The 3,911-nt window shown below is 42.2% G+C and overlaps 1 protein-coding gene across 1 annotated transcript; it reads left to right on the forward strand.

Annotated features, from left to right (window-relative positions):
• The first annotated feature begins 3,435 nt into the window (after positions 1 to 3,435).
• On the forward strand, positions 3,436 to 3,911 carry LOC119273491. The gene has a single exon (XM_037554636.1). It carries the CDS (start codon positions 3,450 to 3,452, stop codon positions 3,777 to 3,779), a length of 330 nt encoding a protein of 109 aa, XP_037410533.1. The 5' UTR covers positions 3,436 to 3,449; the 3' UTR covers positions 3,780 to 3,911.

A 3,911-nucleotide genomic window follows, 5' to 3' on the forward strand; every position in this document is an offset into this window, starting at 1 on the left:
GGTAACTTGTGTGAAAATATCATGGTAATATACAATCACCGCGGTATCTTTCACCAAGGAGGGGGAAAAGTTTTTGAAAACATACCCCCTCGCTAACTTATGTGAAAATTGCATTGTAATATATGAACCATATACCTGATAACTTACGTAAATTCACTGTGGTAACTTTGACAAAGTCGGATTTTTTTTGTTGAAAAATATAACCACAGTAACTTATGCGAAAATAACACGGTAATATAGGAACACATACCCGATAATTTACACGCAAAGACCGTGCTAACTTTGACTGAGGAGGGGGTCAAAGTTGCTGAAAACATACCCCCAATAACTCCACATACCTGATAGCTTATGCACAAACACCTTGGTAAGTTTGACAAAGTCGGAAAAAAGTTGTTGAAAAACATACCCCCCCTCCCACTAACTTATATAAAAATAACACGGTAATATATGAACCGCATACCCGATAACTTACGTACAAACACCATGTTAACTTTGATCAAGAGGGAAAAAAGTTATTGAAAAACGTAACTCTGCTAACTTATGTGAAAATAGCACGATAATATACGCGTCACGTACCCGATAACTTATGTACAAACACCGTGATAAGTTTGACCAAGTTGGGAAAAAGTTGATGAAAAACATATCCCAATAACTTATGTGAAAAATACCATGATAACTTGCATATCATAGGTGTCGTAACTTTTGAACCCCAAAAAGAAGTCGCTGAAACATACCAATATGAAATCTACTTTTGAAAATCTCGTCGCCATGATTCTTTTATGTGAAAACGATTTTTTGTGTTGTACCGATGGTTTGAGCTACAAAACATTTTGAATTTTCAGAATAAGGACAATCTAGAATGATATCAACTTTTGTGTACTCTTGTGTAGACATGCATGTGCATGTGGAAATGGTGGGAGAACCATTTTTATGCCCCTGGTAACTTATGTGAAAATGCCACGATAACTTGCATATCACAGACGTGATAACTTATGTAGCCCAGACGTGGTAACTTTTGACCCCTAGAAAAAGTCGTCGAAACATACCAATATGGGATCTAGTTTCGAAGATCTCGTCGCGACGAATCTTTTATGTGAAAACGGTTTTTGCATCGGACCGACGGCTTGAGCTACAAAAAATTTTAAATCTTTGGGAAAAGGAGAATCTAGGATGACATCAACTCTTTTGTCCTCTAGTGCATGAATATAATTAGAAGAAGTGGATGCCGGGAAGGGGGAGAAATCATGGTAATCCATGCATGCATGTAGATAGAGATAAGGAAAAAGGTGTGTGTGATAGTTTTGCTTATATGGCACATGTGTGCCAAATATCGTGGTCCTAAAGTTTTGACAACATCCGCCGCGCAGTTGCCACCTATCTCTTCAGTCCCGGCTGGCTCGGGAACAACATAAGGCAGCACTTCAGGCACCCATTATTGTGTATTTTGCAAACTGGCGCACACACCCTCTCATGCTGGGCCGACCCATCAATTTTTTTCATTTTTTAATATACAAAAAATACTCTTGGAGTGAATCAGACCTATGACCTCGTAAAACATCGCAAGCTGTAGTAACCACAACACCACCAAACCTGAAGTGGTTACTTGAATCTTTTTCCTTTTCTTCTTCTTTATTTTACTTTTCCCTTTTCCCTTTTTTCTTTTTCTTCTTCGATGAACTTTTCTTAAAATTCGTTAGAAAAATCTTCAAATCATTCAACAGTTTTTCTTAAAGTTGATGAACTTTTTTCAAGTTCGATGAACTCTTTTTCAAAATCCATGCATTTTTTTTTCAAATCGATGAACTTTTTCCCAAATTTGATGATTTGTTTTTCAAATTCATGAACCTTCTTTCAAAATCCATGAACATTTTTGAATTCACTATTATTTGTCTTTTTTTACAAATTTTTGTTTCTTTTCGTCAGTCAACAGTAAATGCGGTCGGTGAACCAGGAATGAGAATCGAGCGGTCGCCACGTACATGGGTTGGCCCACGAGTGATGGCACATGGGCGCCAGAAAGCTTTCATGGTGTTTAACGCGCCGAGTAGGAGCCCCCACAACAGAATGAGGCAGGCGCTCACTCAGGAAGCGGAAATGATTGGTACCAAAGTATTTCCGCGGCCAAGGCCCAATGTCAGGTACATGCGTTGAGCAATCGCTGGGTTATATTTAGGCTGAAGGCAAAATCCTAGTGTGGTCCATGGACCACCGTGGCCACCTACTGGCCTGCACTCACCCTCATCTTCGAGGGCAGATATTCCAATTCCGAGGCTCGCTAAAGATGCTTTTAATCTGGATGTTGGGCGTCATATTTGAGTTTTAAAGCCACCAGATTTACATTGTATCCCGATGAACATTATTGATTAATAAAGCAAATGTGTTTAGATTTTTAAAAAAGGAGTACCTCCCATGTCTTCATGTTGCATGGAGATTCAGTGTGTAGTGCAGGTGAAAGATCTATATCATAACCTAAGCAGAGCTCCGCCGCCACTTATCTCTTACTAGCTAACTACCCGTGCATTGCAATGTGACATGCATATTTTTATTGTTCAACATCAATCATGTCTCATATATACTTTACCCAAATCTCCACCTCCCTAGTCCAATCTCACAACCTATGTCAATGGCCTATCCTTGGCAACGCATGTAAAAAGATTTAGTACTATATATGAAATGGTGTACACTAATGGATTAGGAAAAAAAAGGGTTAGTCTCCACATTACTGCAAGATTGTACGAATTCAGGATAGGCATGGGTGAAAAAACAGCAAGCGAATCGAGAGAGGGATTGAGTAGGAACGGAAATAAAAGTATTGATTTAGTATAGATTATCCTATGTTACTCCACATTTTTGTTTTGTGCAGCATCAGTTGAGATAACCAGAATAATATACAGGAAACAGGGGGTCGTGAAGACGAAAAAACTAACACACGGGAAAACGGGGGAAGGTGTCGAGGACAGATATCTCCAATGTCAAGTAGACGCGCTTGATAATGCTCAAAAAAAAAAAGTAGACGCGCTTGATAGCGCTGGGTTTTATTTGGGCTGAAGTACATGTATTAAAGGCAAAATTCTAGTATAGTTCATGGACCACTCTGGCCATCTACTGACCGGCACGTACCTCGCACGTCTGCGGGTTGCATGTAGATGCAGTGCAGTGCAGGTGAGAGAACCTAGGCAGAGCTTGACTGTAACTAAAGGTGTTCCATCGATCGGGTTCTCAGACACAACAAACAAGACACCACCAAAACCAAAACCTTCCATGGAAGCAACCAGTTATTGTGACGGGAAGCAACGTAAAGAACTATGGAGCTGGTGGTCCTAGCAGCTAGCGGCTAGATTGGGCCATGAGAACTGCCTCACACCAAATTTACGTCGATGCATATACAAATCGGTGCGCTCTCCCCCATGGTTGCCATCACAAACAGATCGATTAGGTAGCTAGCTACCATGGACAGAAATGTGTGCGTCTCTCTTGTGATCCTTGCCCTTGTGCTCGCTTGCCCAGACACCAAGGCGGCGGCGGTCTACAACGTCGACCAGGCGGTGATGCCAAAGTCGTCGTCGTCGTCGATGAGGCTGGAGGATGTAGTGGCGCCGGAGCTCGCGGTGGTGACGACGATGGACCTGGACGTGCGCAGCCGCGTCTACGGCGCCGGCGACATCTCCAACGGAGCCCTGGACGCCAACAAGCCACGCTGTGTCCGTAACTGCCCGGCGCCGGCCGGTTATCCGTACACGGGCCGGGGATGCAACAAATACTACGATTGCCGTGATTGACAAGGGCAGTGAGCCAGTGAATGGAACGGCGATACCTCCAAGAAATCCATGCTCTATTTCCAATATTCATGTTGCATGCATCTCTGTAACGTTGTTGCTATCGCCATATGTGTTGAAATAACTTTTTTAGCA

The sequence above is a fragment of the Triticum dicoccoides genome, chromosome 3A, assembly GCF_002162155.2.
Source record: "Triticum dicoccoides isolate Atlit2015 ecotype Zavitan chromosome 3A, WEW_v2.0, whole genome shotgun sequence".
NCBI classification, from domain to species: Eukaryota; Viridiplantae; Streptophyta; class Magnoliopsida; order Poales; family Poaceae; genus Triticum; species Triticum dicoccoides.